General features: G+C 39.5%; 1 protein-coding gene across 1 annotated transcript; it reads right to left on the bottom strand.

Annotated features, from left to right (window-relative positions):
• ttc23 (tetratricopeptide repeat domain 23) lies at window positions 1-3,853 on the bottom strand (the record flags this gene model as incomplete). The annotated part of the gene is made up of 4 exons (XM_082538096.1): window positions 1-141; window positions 2,556-2,661; window positions 2,746-3,009; window positions 3,836-3,853. The coding sequence occupies 4 exons, from the start codon at window positions 3,851-3,853 to the stop codon at window positions 56-58; spliced, it is 474 nt and encodes a 157-aa protein (XP_082394222.1). The 3' UTR covers window positions 1-55.
• Window positions 3,854-15,600: the final 11,747 nt, after the last annotated feature.

Below are 15,600 nucleotides of genomic sequence, written 5' to 3'. Positions count from 1 at the left end.
TGAGGCCTGTCAGATTTCTTAACATAAGAACACTGTGATTATTTCACAAATTTACCTAGCCAGCATGTCCACAGCTTTTTTTTTTTACTGCTTTGGTCTTCTTGTGCTGACGCCCATACAAGGATCTCTGGATTTCAGGCACTACATACGGGGAAAAAAGATAGCCGAGAGAGTGGTCAATGGAAGATAAGTGTTGAAACTCAAGCTCGGAGGGGAAGCGCCACTTCCTAGCAACATGTGAACGCACTAAACATACCAAAATAACCACTGTAGCTGCCCAAGGTTTAGATAACACCTGTGCCAACTGCCCAGAGTGTCAGATCAACAAGCAGGATTTGATTTATTATGAAGACCCATCAGCAATCTGCTGTAAAATAAAGACTCGGTATGAGGCAGTTGTTGTGAGAGAGAGAGTGAGAGAGCGAGAGAGAAATAAGCAACTTCATAAGAAACTGTTATGTAAGTCCCCCACCCAAAAAAAACAAATCAAAACCTTCATCGGGAAACACGTATATGATTACACAATGTGCCCACACAAAGTGACACAGCAGACATGATGAATGGCTGTCAGCCATTTCTAGAATCACCATAAATAACAGTTGAAGAGAGCTTTATTAAAGCAGGGAAAAGAAGAGTGAAAAGTTACCGTCCTCACCGGGGAAAGTGAAACACTGCTAATATGGAACAGATCCATTTGGCCTCCTGAATGTTTTCACTGTTGCTAAGGTTGATGTAATGGAAGGCCTTTTTTTCAGCTGCACTTCAGAGGAAGGGGGAAAATGTCAAAAGCGTAGCTGTATGTGGGCTATTGTTCTCTTTGTTTTTAAAACTTCTTATGCATTGTATCTGCTACACAAGCCGGCTTAACTTCGGAAAAGAAAAAGTTACTCATTTTGAGTGATGTCATGAGGAAAGCAGTGAAAAATAAACACTCCGGGCATATCTGCTCTCTGTCAGAAAGTTTACCACTTGAACGGCGAACAGAGAAGAGTGAGCCCTGGTGTTCCATGTCATACTTGGACCCCGACTCTGCACTTTAACAGCAATAACACAGCAACATAGCAACCAGGCTCCTTCACTTAGAGGCATGTCATTACTAGTGTGGAGCAATCCCCCCTTTCCTGGTATATTTTAGTACCAGTGTTCTGTTGCTGGTAGAACTGAGCTCATGTGGCAAATAATATACAGCATGTTAAAAAAAACCTCATTACATAAGGAATAAAGAAAACCTGTAAGAGCTATGAAAAGAGAAATTGAATTAAATGAACTAAAGAGCTGCTGTTTATTCAGTGCTTGTGTGGTGATTGACACAGAAATGCCACTTTTGTTTCAAAGGACATAAAGACATACCGCAGTAATTGGGGTCAGCCTCCTATTAATTGAAAACAGCAAACTGTAATTTCCTTCCCAAAAGTGTTGCCCATCTGTCAGACTCCATCCAAACCAAAGAAGCACAAAGTCACTCTTCAGGATATTTTACACCAGAGAGAGGCCTTCCAAGATTAGCATGCAACTCTGATAACGTTGAGCTCTAGAGGGATGGTGGAAATAGCTCAACTCAAAATGACTAGATATTCTGAAATGACCTCTCGCCTTCTTACTGTCAGAGGTGACGACAACTACTGACCTTTTATTAAAATTCTATGATGTCATGTTCAATGACAGTAAGTAGTCCTCTGTCAGCATTACACCTACACAGGTGTTAACCAAGACAAATATGTGCTCTGTAACACATGATTATTGTTAGTGTCCTGTAAGCCTGGCTTATTCTGCCCTTGGTCATCTCCACTCATCCAATCAGCTGAAGGGTATCGGCTACCTCAGCACCCAAGTCATACAAATCTTTTAAAATCAAGAGAGGTTCTCTGGATCTCTGCACATTTCTACAGTGGTACAACAGGTAAATAACTTCTTATTTCCTACTTTATCTCCAGATAAAGCAAGTAAATAATGAAACTTTAAGGGGATTCATCCTTTTAAACTTTTGTATGACGTTCTGTGCCTCAAAATAATCTTATGGAAATCTGGCTGTCTTATAGAGATCGTAGTTTGTGAGTGGACGTAACCTGTTTTTGTCTATTCTTTAGGAGAAAGTGACAGAAGTCATCCTGGGCAACAATAAAAGCAGGATCCTGTGGACCTACAGAGTTCTTCTATGCTTTTAAAGTTTGATCAAATTAGTGACTTGCAGAATCTAAAACAGCAAAGGGGAAAACACACAGGCACACATAACACACACACATTTGACAATAACTGATTCTGAAAACTTGGCAGCACTAGCTAATACCTTCAATATGAGCACCTTAATAGTGAGATCAGTTGTTTGGGGTTGTAACTAAGAAATCCTTGTATTCTCTTTACAGTTTCCAGACGTTATGCTTTATATGACTACAGTAGAGAATAGATTGCCCATTGTTGACATTAGTGATACTGAGGTCTTCAAAAAGGCTACCATAAAGCTGGATTCTGTATTACACCATTTGACATATAGACAGTGGAATATTTAAGTCCCAATTAACTTCTCTGGCCCAGCCTGTATCTGTGAATAGACTTACCATTGTGATGGGGTTCTGCTGCAACAGAAAGGATGAGGGCCAGGCTGTGGGAGATCTGAGCCCCCTCCAGCTCCTCTAGGCCATGACTCACAGCTATGGCATGAGCCTAACGGAAACATGCACATGAAAAAATGAGAAATCGCATACTACCAAGTAAGAGCTGAAGGAAGACTGGCAAATGACATCAGTATCTCAGGAAGCCGTTGTGTTTGTATATGTTGTGCAGAAGAATTGTATATAATGTGCAAGTTGTGTTAACTTGAATCTGCTTGTCTTGGAAAGATGCTCTGTGGCCTTGGTCCTGTTTAATAGTGGCCATATCCCTATAGACAGAGCAGGTCCTCTCTGGATTACTACAGTCCATCAGCAGTTGCAGGGACTTCTGACACTGGCTTAAAGCTTTCTTTGGTTTGTTCTGTCTCTTATAGATTCTACAGAGAAAGACATGCAAATACTCAGATTGACAGGAAGTTACTCAATGTTCTCCTGAGTCTAAGTTTCATATGCATGCAGTCCTTGATCATTTTGATTGCCCATACCATAAACCAACTATGTTAGGATATAATTAGGATGTTGAATTATATCCACAAGAAATCTGTGGTATGTCTTTCCATTATGGAACAATGATCTTCCTGGTATAGAACTGTGCAGGTGATAGGAGTACACTGAAGCCATTGCATCTTTGTGTCTGTATATTCTGTGTCTGGCATTGTACTTTGATTTCCATCTAGAAGATCATCAAAGAAAAGACTATTAGTAATAGTGCAATTATTAAACTGCCAGAAAATTAGTGTCTAGTATATAACCACAAACATTTTACTTTAATACTATGAGCCTGTTTAATAAGACTAAAGGTTGTCTAGCCTGGTTGAGGCCTTGTAGAGAGAAAAAAGAGCTTTGGCTGATGGTTCCAGTTGAGGCTTGGTGCAGTGCAGACAATAATAGGGAAATGTGCCTTTCCGACTCTTTTTGTTGCATCTATTCACAAGTTAAATGCAACACTGTTGGTAGCAATGCTAATTAAACTCTCATTTTAAGGATGTCTAAATAAGTGGAGATTCTTATAGCCTCAGTGGAAACTACACTTTCAGAACTGACAGAACAGGGTAGCTTGGAGGTTTAATATGTCTGTGAAGGTTCTCACAGGTTTAATGTGCGTATATACCATTGCAATGGTATATACCAATTTGTAACCCATTTGTTATTGTGTGCTTTTTTATTTTGCATGTTTGTTTGTTTGTTTTTTTATTGACATGTGGTCAGAAGTTATATACACTCACCACTGGCATGGATTTCATCGTAATTTTGGATTTTCAATTATTTCTTTGAGTTTTCAGGATGGAATAATTGCACAGCATACATCTTTCAATTACTTACAAAAAACAAGAATTGGATGCACAAGTCTGAAATAATTTTTGATTTTTTCTAATTCACACAGAGTCAAAAGCATACATAAAGGCTCAAATACAGGCTCTTCCTTCTCTCGCCCCAACCAGTAGCGGCAGATGGCTGCCCCCTCCCTAAGCCTCATTCTGCCAGAGGTTTCTTCCTGTTAAAAGGGAGTGTTTCCTTCCCACTGTTGCCAAAGTGCTTGCTCATAGGGTTTCATATTTCCCAAAAACCTGACGTCAACCTGTTGGGTACCAAAAGTGTCCAATCAAGGTGAAATTGTAGCCACAGCCGCCCTGGGGCGCGGCTGCTGGACACTGGCATCACCGGGCCCTCTGACCACCACCAGTAGGCAACAGGTGAAGTGTCTTGCCCAAGGACACAATAACCAAGACTGTCCGAGCTGGGGCTCGAACCGGCAACCTTCTGATTACAAGACAAACTGCCAACTCTTGAGCTACGATCGCCCCATAGTGGGGGGTGTATGTATAGATTTAATCCTGAATGTATACTTTTGACAATGTGCGGATGAATAAATTCAAACTTGTGTACCCATTTCTTGTTTTTAAAGTCGTGTCATTCCACCCTGTAAAAAGAACTGTTCAAAAATAATTAAAAGACCCAAAAAACCATGTCATTCATGACGAGTGTATGTAAACTTCTGACCACAACTGTGTGTCATTTCCTGTCATACTGAGTTTCTCTGACTGATACAGAACTAGGGAGTTGGAGAGGAAGGAGACAGCATGATATGATGGCAGCATTACCCACTTCGAGGACACTGGATCCATCAGGCTACTGTGCCAACAGCTTTAAACAACTAAGGGACTCTAAATTTAATTCAGCTCTCCAGTCAAGGGCCTGGCCTTTATAGGAGGGCAAATACTCACTTCTATACACTCTCTAGATATGAACACAATATCAGCCTTTAAAAGAATTTCATTTGATTTAAAGCCACACAGTTTATCATAATATCAAAATTGTATTTTTTCTTGTTTTACTAGGAGCAGAGTATATGGGAACCAAAAGTCTAAGCCTAACAGTGTTATGTTCCCATCGTTGCACTGCTTGGATTTAGGTATTTATGGCTTACTGGCTATGTACCAGCAGCACAGGTTACAAAAACAGCGTGAGTGCTCATTTCTTTGAATTTTCCCATGAATCTAAGATTATGGTAACAGACTTTGATGGATAGAAGAAGTGCCCCACCCATATATCCAGGCACATTAGACCCTTTTAGGGCAGCAGTTACGGCTGAACCCATCACTACATTCCAGCATGGCTCAAGCCCCACCGCTTTGCCTGCATGGACAGACAGACAGATACAATGCCTCTCTATCCTTTTAATTCACCCTACCTCCTTACGCACATCCTGGCAGAAGGATAATATGTCACATCCCACTGAAATATACCAAAAGCCCACAGGGCAGGAAAATTAATATAATTAGGGATCTGTAGATGTGTTGCCAAGCAAGCCACACAGTTCACTATTGTAAACGTTTCCAGTACATGACTGACGCAAGGTTGTTGGGCTTTCATTTGGAAAATGATATAGTAAGGGCAAACCAAAGTAAAAACAGAGAGACTAAAAAACAGCTATCTGATCCAGCATACTGGTATGGTGCTTCAAACTAATAGCATTTAGACTCAGCATCACAGAGAAACAAATTCCCGTTTTGTCTTGGGTATTGATTGGCAACCATGGCCTACAACAAATCAGATAAACCAGTAAAGGTTGGTTTATTTCAGCAAGCTAATTGAACAAAAGTAAACTGAGAGAAAGGGGTTCTTTTTGAAAAGAAAAAAAAAACTTCATTCCAAGCAAGAGAATACTACTGACATCTGACCTATAATACTTACACTGCAAAAACTATGCAATCAATAACCTAAGACAATTTAATAACTACAGCTGCAAAGTGTTACAGTTCAGACTTTGGAAACTTTTTGCACAAAGCTGGTAAACAGAGACTAAATGTCAGTGAATACGGACCATAAACACGAGTTGTCAATTAAGGTTGGAGGGAATATCTATGACTCATAAAATATGAATTCATTATCTAACTAGAGATAAGTTTGGAAATACTATTTCCAAATGTTTAATGTAATAAAGTCTTTCAAAATCTCTAGATTTACGAAACTAAAGATAAAGAACAAGAAAAAAAAAACATGTCATCTTATTTGGCTATGCCCTGCCAATATAAGAACAACACAGCAAATTTGAAACTTCAGCAATAAAGGTTTGGCACAAAAATATCCCATCTACTGATTATATTGTTAGTGCACACCTTGTGTGTTAATCAAAAATGGACCTAAATATTTGGACCAGGATCCATAGCTAGAGCTGAGCTTATTGTTCCAGGCTTTGGTGGGAACATTCCCCTCCATCACAACAGTGGTGACCGATAGAGCTTTAGAGGCATGCCAAAATCTTACTCATCACCTAACAAAAGAGATTTAGTAAGCTTACACACCAGCCAGAGTCTGCACATTTTTTCAATTACACACATCATGTCAACAAACTCTGGCTCTCTGAAACAGAACAAAATTGGATCATTTACAAATTCCTCTGAGTCTACATCACCTTGCCTCAGTGCTCTTAGTTATAAGTGACTTAAGATGCATGCATTGAAAAGCAAGCAACAGGATCAAAATAAATACAAAGGCATTCGTATGTTGGCCTAAACCCAGGCAACACTATATTTTCTCTCCCAGTTGTGCTTCTAATTTCACCCCATGATTTAAACTATGCAAGTGCCTGCTATTTCTTATGTTGCCAGGCCACGAAGTTCCTGTAACAGTGCATACAGGACTTGATATCTGTGGAAGGTGTTGTCACCGTGATCCTTTAATTCTTTAATCTTATCCTGAGCATGCAGTAGTGCCCTTAGGACTTCTGTTGTCAATACGACCATATGGTGGTAATGTATTTTCTAAAGTGATGTAAACATATCAGTTATATAAAAATGCTAGCCTGTTTAGAGGAAACAAACAAAGGAAGTGACATTTAATAGAGTAACTTCAAGCTTTACACTATCTCTATGAGCCAAGGAGGAAGCCAAACTAAACAAAAAGAGAAAAAATAATGAAGCTAGTTTCTCTAGGCTGGGGCCTGCAGTCCACAGCCTAGAGAAATGCTTAAAAATATGTGCTTCTTTCCCATCTGTGCCTCTGCTTCATTAATGATTAACTGGGTTGCCATGCAGCAGTCCTACATTCCATGTCTATAAACACCATTACAAAACACCCCTGCTTACTGCCGAGCAGACTGGACAGTCATAGGGGAAATTCTGGTTTGAAAGGCTGTTGTTTACAAGTGGTCAGCAAAAATTCCCCTTTCCAAAAACATCCTAAAAGGTAGTTTTGTGCAAATCTGCAGAAATCTATCGCCATCTTGTGGCCAATCTTAAAACATAATGTACCATACTTAAGCATAAGTGTTTCAGTTATTTTTAATGAGCATGACAGTTTAAGGAAATAGAGGAAATTATCAGATCATCAGAAAACTGAGTAGCAGCTAATATAACACACTAATGGCTGCAAATTTGGAATTCTATTTTATGTTTACAGCTGTTTATCTGTTGACTAAAATACCTGTATACCCAGAAGATATTTCCAGCTCAGTCTTTATCTTTTCTTCCTGGGTGATAACACTGCACTTACGAAGCTGCTTCAGGATATGTTCTGCCTTCAGAAAAGATCATTTTGCCCCAGGCAAAGTTCACAAGTCAAGGACTTTTTCAGCTTATCTGAGTTCAAATTCAAATTCAAATTCAAATTTTATTTGTCACGTACACAGTCATACACAGTACGATATGTAGTGAAATGCTTGGACAACTGCTCGTGACCTAAAGAAAACAAAAAAAGGAAAGGCTATGAATAAGATAGGAAATAAATATGAAAAATTAAAAAGGGTAAATTTAACTAGGAAGGAATAAAATATAAATTAAGGTTAAAAATGAAATAACTGTACAACACAAATTAGAATGAAGGGTAAATTTAACTGGGAAGAATAAGATAAAATATATAAATTAAAGTTGAAAATAAAATAACTGTACAACAAAATACACAATACACAATATAGAACTATATAAGAATGTATGAAGAAATCTAAATATAAATAAATATATACACAATAACAGCAGCTGTACAAGTATTAACTGGAAATGAAGAATATAGTGACCAGTGTTGTGCAAAAACAATGTCCAGAAAGTCCAGTGTGTGTGTAAGAACCATATGTGTGGGTCAGTACTGTGTGGTGGTGTGATTGAGAGACCGTATCGCCTGCGGGAAGAAGCTCCTCCTCAGTCTCTCTGTGTTGGTCTTCAGGGAGCGGAATCGCTTTCCTGACCTCAACAGAGAGAACAGTCTGTTGTTGGGATGGCTGAGGTCCTTCACGATCTTCCTGGCCTTGGTCCAGCACCGCCTGCTGTAGATTGAGTGCAGGTCAGGGAGCTCGGAGCGGATGGTGCGCTCAGCTGACCGCACAACCCTCTGTAGAGCTCGTCTGTCCTGCATGGTGCTGTTCCCGAACCAGGTTAAGATGTTTCCCGCCAGGATGCTCTCTATGGTGCACGAGTAAAAGTTCCTGAGCACCTTGGAGGGCAGTTGGAAGTCTCTCAAGCGTCTGAGGTGGTAGAGACGCTGTCGGGCCTTTTTCACCACGGTGTTGATGTGACAGGACCATGACAGGTCCTGCGTGATGTGAACTCCGAGGTATTTGAAGCTGTCCACTCTCTCCACTGGGCACTCGTTGATGACGGGGGTCTGGTAGTTCCTCTCCTGCTTAGTGCTGAAGTCCACTATCAGCTCCTTTGTCTTACTGACGTTTAGAAGGAGGTTGTTCCTCTGGCACCAGTTCTCCAGATTCCTAATCTCCTTCACGTAGGCCGTCTCGTTGTTATCAGAGATCAGGCCCACCACGACGGTGTCGTCAGCAAACTTGATGATGGTGGTGGAGCTGGTAGTGGCCACACAGTCATATGTGTACAAAGAGTACAGCAGGGGGCTCAGAACACACCCCTGGGGGGCTCCAGTGCTGAGAGTGGTGGAGGCTGAGACATGTCCGCCCATCCTTACTGCCTGTGGTCTGCCAGTTAGGAAGTTGGAGATCCACTGACACATAGATGAGCTGAGTCCCAGATGCTCCAGCTTGGTGGTGAGTGTGGAGGGAATTATGGTATTAAATGCAGAGCTGTAGTCTATGAAGAGCATTTTAACATAATTCCCCCTTCTAGTGTCCAAGTGAGTGAGTGATGTGTGGAGGAGATGAGAGATGGCATCGTCTGTGGAACGATTTGGACGGTAAGCGAACTGTAGTGGGTCCAGTGTGTCTGGTAGTGAAGAAATGATGAAGTCTCTGACCAGGCGTTCAAAGCACTTCATCACTACTGAGGTGAGGGCTACAGGGCGATAGTCATTGAGAGAAGCAGAGTTGAACTGATTGCTATATATAATACTATATCAGCAACTGTGGTAACGATGTTTGACCGTGAGCGGGAACGCACCACCTTGTGTGAGGTTTACATTTAGAAGACATGTGAAAATCGTAACCTTTTCACCTGTGATTGGAGAGGTGGACAGAGAAAATTTAGCACCTCTCTTGCAAGAGCGGAGTGCGTCTGGGCCTGCAGTCCCCAGCCTAGAGGAAAACACACACACACACACACACACAGAGAGAGAGATCATAGGGCAGAGTTTAAAACTGATACAAAGCGGATCTGAACATTCTCCTTACACCATTTACAAAAAGAAACCCAAACAGCAACATGTAAAAAAATGGCTAATCACTGTCATAACTACGTCTGTGTAAAGGTCGACCAGACCAGAATTACATATTGAGACTGAGATTCGCAATGTACTCACAGCATCTATGTAAAATTACCTTTTAACTTGAAATATGCTTTAGCAAATCTAGCATGGGCCTCTGCTAGTTTCAGGTGTCGCTCCCCATATACTAGCACTGTCATTCACCTTGCCCAACTTAATGGATTTATTTAGGATTTATATTATTATATATAATCCAAACTTTGTGTTCTGTCTGACTAACAAAGCACAAAAGCTAATGTTGGAAACTTGGTTTTTTAATCTTCTGCAGATATACTGTACATAAACCACTCTCTTTCTCTCTCTCTTTCCTCCAGACCTTTTAGATTTGCTTGCTTTGGTTTTTGATTTACTAAATACAGCACATCTCCGCACAAGACATTATTGATGAGTGCAATGCAATTATTTAGGGTTCGATTTTTTTCCCCTTTTTGTTTCTAGATAAAATTAAGTTTCACGCAAATAATGTGTGGTCTCCATATTGTATCCTTCCATTTGAGCCTGCGCCTTGACAACAGTGAGCACTTTATCGAGCATCTGGGTGTGCTGCACATAGGCTACTGTAAAGTGTAGTTTGTGAACTATTGGAAAAGCCTACTGTTTCCTATTAATAACATAGAGCAAGATTTCTCTGCCTTCCCCTTTAAATTAGAAAAAGAAACGTTTAAATATTTGGGAATAAATATAACCCGCACAATGAAAGAGTTGCGGATTCATAATTTTGACACTTTGTTAGAACAAACATCATAAGATTTTAAAAAATGGGCAATACTTCCAATCTCATTAGCAGGCAGAATAAATATAGTTAAAATGGCGGTCTTACCAAAGTTTCTCTATGTTTTCCAAATGGTTCCTGTTTTCATAACCAAATCAAGTTTCAAAGATTTAGATAGATTAATAGCAACATTTATTTGGAAAAATTCAAATCTCAGAATGGAAAAAACATATTTGGAAGTACCAAAAGAGGCTGGTGGGCTAGGGTTGCCAAAATCTATCTTTATCTTTTTCACCAAATTATTGCATTGGAAATATGTTTATGAAAATAGCGAGGGTGAAGCTTGGGTAAAAATGGAACTGATGTCTAATCCACTTCCCCTCTTAACCTCATCCCTAGCTCTAATTCAAAAACAGAAAATAACAAATCCAGTTGTAAGAACATCTATTAAAATATGGCTTCAATTCAGAAGGCATTTCTGTTTGCAACAGGTTAGTAATTTTTTCCCTGTTGCTTTTAACCCTTTTTTTGCCATCCATTTCAGATAAAGCATTCCAAATTTGGCATAATATTGGTTTGAAGTTTTTTTTTACAATTTATTTTCAGGAGAAACTTTTAACACCTTTGACGCTTAGATGAGAGATTACAATATACCAACCTCACATATGTTTAGATATTTGCAAATACGAAGTTTTGCAAAAACATTGTTTCCTTCTTTTCCTTACCTACCTCCTAAAAATCAAGTGGATACTATTTTGGAAATGGATTCTTTTGGCAAAAGGCGAATCTCCGTCATATACAAACTGATACAGAGCTTAAGGCCTATTACTTGGAAAAAACTAAAAATAATTGGGAAAAAGACATTGAGGTGGTTTTATCTGATGATGAGTGGAGATCTTGTTTGAATCGTATACATACTTCCTCAGGAAAATGCCATTGCATTTGCTACATTGCTTGCCCGTAGACTTATTCTATTCTACTGGAAGTCTAATAAGGCTCCTTCATACATACACTGGTTAAAGGAGGTGCTTTTTTTACCACTGGAAAAACTTAGATATAGAGTTCTCTCATCACAAAAAAACAACCATTTATTGACTATATAAAAACGTATTTTCCTGATGTGTATTATACATTTTTTTTTTGTTTTGATTTGTTCTGTTTCTCTTTACATGAGCCTTGGGTGGGGAGGGAAGGGAGGGTGGTTCTCTTTGGGGTTTTTTTGTTTTGTTTTGTTTTTGTTTAAAAAAAAAAAGGGAATGCTCTTGAAGCAGGTTGCCTTGTTTGGGGAGATTAGGTCTCTTGTTTAATATTTTGTTCTGTCAAAATGCTCGAGAATGAAAAACTCAAAGCCAAAAAAACAACACAAAAAACAAAACAAAACTTCCTGTTAATCTGTCAGCTGGTGTCACACGTTAACTGATTGTGTCCTCAGATTAATTAAGAGTTGCTTTATCTGTCTGTGTTGGGCTGTGGCTACGTCCAGGAGTTCAGAGTGTGAAATGTCACAGGTACTCTGTGCAGCTATTTTGCATCCCAGCCTTTATTTATTGCTTTTTATAGGCTTTGGGATGCAAAATGGTCTCCCGTGTGTTTCAGCGCCTGACACCAGAACAGTCAAATTCATCAGGGATGGCTTTTATTCAAAATAACATCTCAGAGAAATAAAAACTGAAACGCTAAAATATTAAAACACCAGATTTGGTGATCATGTTTCCCTTTGTTTTAGTCAGGTTATTTTGGATAAAACCTGGTTTAAAAACATCATTGATGACAAAAAGCAATCAGTAATAGCTGGACAATGAAAAATCTGCACAGCTTTAATTAGCGTGAGATCCACAATGGTTCGACAAAAGCTAAATGACTGCCTTGGTGTGGTCTGTGTCTATATCCTGGAAAGAACTCGTAACATTTCTTGCACTATTATCAGTTTGTGAATACTTCCATCTTTACCGGAGTCACCAAATGGCACACAAGAAAGACAGTTTTTAGGGGTTTTTTTGCTTTTCTGCAGGGTGGGTCTATTTCCTGCTCTATAATGTTCACTGACTTTGACTGTATCGTTGCATTTATTTCTGTTTCGTGAAATCTGACAGGAAGTGACAGACACTTCCTTTTTGCTTTGCCTTTGTTTCTTCTGGACTCTGGATCATGGGCCCTGACTACGCCCTGGATTATACTCTGCCCCAGGCTAGCTCCATCTAACTGGGCTGTGACTATATTCTGGACATTATACTTGTAACAGATTTCGTGTTTTATGTTATAACTGCCTGTTTATCACTGCTTTTTTTTTTTTTTTTTGGTGTACACTGCAGCACATATCCAGCGCTGTCTGATGTTAGGAGTTTAAAATGTCAACATGTGGGAGGAAAACTCGAGCTGTTTTTGGTGCAGCTTTAAGGATTTTCAAATCTTAAGCTCAAGGGTGTTTAAACCAAACATTAAACAACTGAAATTTTCCCCAAAATGATCACTTAGCAGTTGAGCTGCACCACAATCAGATCTCTTTTTTTTTTCCCCACTTTTGCTTCAAAGATGGCACTAACCTGATCGACTGGGATTCGTCTATGTGCTGGACAGGGACTCGGCTGGAGCTTTTTGTTTTTGTTTGTAATGTTTAAATCTGTACATAAACGCTGCAATATGACTTCTAAAGAAAAAAAGGGGGTAGTTTGTGTCACTACAGCCTATACCGTATACTCACCTCTCAATGATCCTCATGGGCTCGAGCGTGCCTCTAAAAGTGTTGGAGCTTTTCTTCAGGAGGAATCATTATATAAATTTCTTCTTAGCACTGTTTATTTGTGAAGGTTTCCCTACATCTGAGCCATGAAAAAGAAAGAAATATGTACCCCTGTTTCTGCTTGCCATGTTTTCATGGGAACATCCATAGGTTTAATCGAATAAGTCATGTTAACACTTTTTTTTTCCTGGAAGGAAACATATGTAAATCCTTGCGTTTATTTAACCTACCACTTAAACTACCAACACCTTACAGAAACGCTTAATTTTTTTTAACTGTAAATAAAATGATCAACATTTACCTAGCGGAGCTAATTAAACGAATTAAACAAATAAAGGTAAACATAAAGGATACTCACTTGATGACTCACTTGGTTGTCGTCACTAAATTGCTTAATTTTATTAATTCATTTGTTTATTTGCCATCAGCAGAATGGTTTCCTTGGTTACACACGGCGCGTGCGATAGTAGCAAGTTAATGTGACCAACAATGGATCCTCGTCCACGTTATTCACCGGAAACATTTAGCGGTCTAGCAATTAATAGCTAAAAAAAACATCTTCTTACAAGCTAAACCAAAGCCAGGCTCTGTTCAGCGATGCCGTTAGGGTCCGCTGCTGAAAAATATTCACCGCTGAAGCGCTTCCTGAAGGCGCAAACTGGCATATCATGGAGCGGGCAGCATTCAAGAACTACACTGTTCGTGGACGAACACGTCGTTTTTAAGTGTAGTACGATTTTTTATGTGACCACAAACATCATCAAAACGACTTAGTTTAATGAAATACATCAAACCGGATATAATCGTTAATGCATGTTTCAGTCTTCTTGTTAACGCTCTTTCAGTGTGCTTTTTGAACTAGCCTGGGTAGAAAGTCACTAAATCAAAGAATAGCCACATCCACGTTTTCTTTTTCTTGTGATTCATTTATCATTAAGGCGGTTGACTTAATGCAATTCTACACATTTTGGATCCGATACCAAGTAAATACAGGGTCAGTATTGCTGATACCAATATCGATACCAGTACTTATAACCTACAAAGGCAGCCTATGTAGGGGAGAGAGCAGTGTGTCATGATTTATGAGATGAATTATTATTAGCAAATTATTCCAAACACATTATAATGACCATTAAATCACTCTGATTTTACTTTCGACAACTAAACTCACTTTTCAGCTTCTCATGTATTTTGAAACAATTTTTTTTGAGACCTGGAATGTAAATGTGTGTGTCTCTAAAGCACTTTGGGTCTTCTGCTGTTGTTTGAAAATAGGCTTCATCAGGGCTGGACTGGGACAAAAGAAATCGGCCCTGGCATTTTTGGTCCACGCAGCCCATCATGATCACTCAAAAAAACAAACAAACAAACAAACAACAAAAAATAAACAGCAACATGTTTTATGTTGTTGGGTTAGTTCTTAGCTGCAGTGCACTATGTGATAATTAAAAGCCACACTTTAGCTAATGGTCAATGTAGCCATTCACTTTACTTCCTAATTATGTTCCTTCATCTGTTTTCATACCACATTAATTTCCCTTCCTCTGTCTCTTCCTCACTCTCTTGTTGTGACTGTAGTTCCTCCTGCTGCACGTCTCTACGGCTTGTTACTTGTTGCTGGTGTTGACGGTGCAGCAGCAATAGAGACAGCTAACATGTCGGTTAATCTGACACATTTTTCTGCATTTATTTTTAGTTTTTTGCCACTCCTTCCACACTAAACTCTGTTTTACAAGCCTCATGAGTGCACATCAAAGGTGGGGGAGGGTCTGATTGTGTTAAGAGATTTGATTGGGCAATACATTGTCTGCAATGAAAATGAACAAATGGACTGTTGTGAGTGCTTGTAGGGTTGGTGCACAGCGCTCCTTCAGTTGACCCGCATCGGCCCACTGGGCAAACCCTTAGTATGCCAGATTATCCTGGTGAAGTATTAATCCTATTCCACTAGTATCGATTCAATACCAATACCAGGGTTGGTAATGATAATATTAATATTTGGATCATCTGTCCACCTCTAGGCAGGGTTTGTATCTACCCCCTATCTCTGGTCTTCTCCAATGCTGCTTTAATGAACGAACAAACCGCTTAAGTGAACTGCTGTGCAGCTTTGTGTAATGTCGCATGTCATTTTTAGTCCTTGTCCCGCTGTTCTACATACTGAGATGGTGTCCCACATTTTAATTTGCTCTAGTATTCAAAGCCCAACACATTAGTACAGACCATTTTCAAAAACCTGAAATATATTTTTGGCTGTGAACAGGGGACAGCTGAGACTGAGGCAGCAATTTACAGGATGGAATACATCAGCTTCCTTACACCTGACAGTCCTAGCTACGGAGTTTTTTTTTTTAAAGTGCGCATTGAAAGATGGATTT

Source organism: Aulonocara stuartgranti (assembly GCF_965226115.1).
Source record: "Aulonocara stuartgranti genome assembly, chromosome: 7".
NCBI lineage: Eukaryota > Metazoa > Chordata > Actinopteri > Cichliformes > Cichlidae > Aulonocara > Aulonocara stuartgranti.
Note: the sequence above shows the minus strand (reverse complement) of the source record. Positions and strands in the feature narration are given on the sequence as shown.